Source organism: Athene cunicularia (assembly GCF_003259725.1).
Source record: "Athene cunicularia isolate RWA chromosome 17 unlocalized genomic scaffold, athCun1 chr17_part1, whole genome shotgun sequence".
Lineage (NCBI taxonomy): Eukaryota > Metazoa > Chordata > Aves > Strigiformes > Strigidae > Athene > Athene cunicularia.
In genome coordinates, this window is record NW_020799122.1 from 7,103,756 (window position 1) to 7,105,753 (window position 1,998).

Below are 1,998 nucleotides of genomic sequence, written 5' to 3' on the forward strand. Positions count from 1 at the left end.
CGGAGCTGCCCTCCCGGGCCGGCTCTCCCCTCCCGCTGCCCTCCCGGGATCCCCCGGCTCCCCGGGCACCCCCATCCCCGCCCGGGATTGCCCTTCCCCGGCGCCGGGAGAAGTAGGACTTTGTACTCACCCCCTGCCTGCTGCTGTAGCTCTGAGTCTGGAGACCGGCTCTGATTCCGGCTCCATCACGTTTAGTGCATTGTCTCTTTCGGGCAATTTTTGCGGCAATCCATCAGAAAAAGGGGGACAGGCCGGTTTGTGGGTACATCCTTCCCAGGAGCTCAGCTCTCTGCCTCTCTAAGGGGCTCAGCTGTGTCAAAGACACCCCCTGGCCCGGACGGCTCACTCCTTCCTCCTTCTCTTCTGGGTCCTTTTGCTTACACAGATCTTTTAATCCCATTTAACTCCCTCTCGGCAGACTGCAATTACCTTGGGAAAAAGGAGAGAGAACAGAAAGTACACGCTAGGAAGCCAGGCTGGCCCATGGTCGCTGGATTTCTTGCCTCTCTCTCTTTTTTTTTTTTCCTCCTTATTAATAGTACAATTTCTGTGATCTCTGATTTCCAAAGTCCTTGATTTAAAGTGTTTTTTCTTAGCTGTTACTTTTTTTGTTGTTGTTTGGTTGGTGGTTGTAATTATTATTTTTATTTGCAGTGCAGATGTGCCTCCCACCCCCCCAAGGATCTCTCCTCTGGACTTAGAGAGAAGAGGAAAAGGCAGATTTTGAGAAATGAAAATTATTTAAGGATGTCCCTGCTGCCTCTCTCTGCTGCCCTCCTCTGTAATACCGAAGCACTTACAAAAAATAATACAAAGTAAATAAATAAATAAAGAAACTCTTTCGGCCAGAAGAGCTGCCGAGCAGCAGTGGAAGACCCCTTCCAGGCTCGGTGGAGGAAGCTCACAGGCCCCTGCTCAGGGGGAGGCTGCTGATGGAGATCGCTGCTCGCCAGCACCCAGGGCCCGGGGCCACGAGCCCTCTGCCCAAACTGCCCTCGACCCACCTCGCCACGGGCTGGCCAAGGACCAGGTTATAAGGTACCGACCCGGCTTTTCCCTTGGGCTCCGCACTTGGCGGAGGCAGTTGGGAGCCTGGGGAGGGGGCTTGCAGGAACCTTCCACAGGGAGTGGGGACACAGGGGACTGGGTGCGGGGCATCTCCAGCCCCCCCCCTCTCCTCCCAGCACCAGGTGATGGAAGCTGCAGCCCGAAGGACAGGGAGAGGGGAATGAGTTTTCTTATGCAAGATCCATCAGAGTAAACCAGATCCCAAGTCCACTTAGCTAGCCCCACCAGGGGAGGGGGCTTCTGTGTGTGGGTACCACTGCACCCCTGTGCCCCCCCTGCTCTTCCAGCTCTTGCAAAGTCCCACCGAGCTGGGACCCAGCCACTGTGCGCACCCCAGGGTGACAGGCAGGTCCCTCTTGTCCACGCCAGGACAGAGCAAATCCCTCAGCTCTATGGGATTCCCTCACGCAGGTGAGGGCAGCCCACCACACTGCACCCTCCCACCTCCTCCCTGCACCCCTGGGTGCCCCCTCGGCCCTGCTCCCTTCCCCCTTGCAAAGCGTCTCTGCCTTGGGCACTTACTTTGCAGCGAGGCGAGAGGCTGTGCACCGTCTCCTCGCAGCCCTGTGTTCATTGGCATTCATTTGTCCCAGCAGCTTACGGAAATTTTTACTTCTTATAGAAGAATAATAATAAAAAGCAAAAGGAGGAAAAAAAAAAAAAACAAAAAACGACCCCCAAGCCTCTTCCTCCCGCCTTCCCCTTCAGTCTCAAGGTGTCTCCTGCGCTGGGAGGCAGCGAGTGCCTGCCAGGCTCACGGGCCCAAGCGAGCCACGGCTTTTTGGCAAGCCTGAGGTTCCCCCAAATTCAACAGATAATCCTTCCCCAGGACTGGCGCGGGCAGGTCCCCCTCGGGCTGTCGCTCCACTCGTGGGTCATGGATGCTGCAGGGATCCAGGAGAGAAGAGAAGTTGGGACCGGGCATTGGGA

At 56.4% G+C, this 1,998-nt stretch overlaps 1 protein-coding gene across 3 annotated transcripts in view; it reads right to left on the reverse strand.

The window, feature by feature from the left end:
- The window catches only part of LOC113486516 (collagen alpha-1(XXVII) chain-like), a 162,012-nt gene extending 160,331 nt beyond the window's left edge, over positions 1-1,681 (reverse strand). Inside the window, exons 1-2 of one of the 3 annotated variants that reach the window (XM_026860524.1) lie at positions 1,591-1,681; positions 131-429 (exon numbers count right to left, since the gene is read on the reverse strand). In XM_026860524.1, coding sequence (XP_026716325.1) covers positions 131-186 — 56 coding nt within the window. In that variant the 5' untranslated portion in view covers positions 187-429; positions 1,591-1,681. Of the gene's footprint in view, positions 1-130; positions 697-1,590 lie in introns of those variants that run through there. The other 2 variants (XM_026860526.1, XM_026860525.1) reach the window with 2 other exon arrangements.
- Positions 1,682-1,998: the final 317 nt, after the last annotated feature.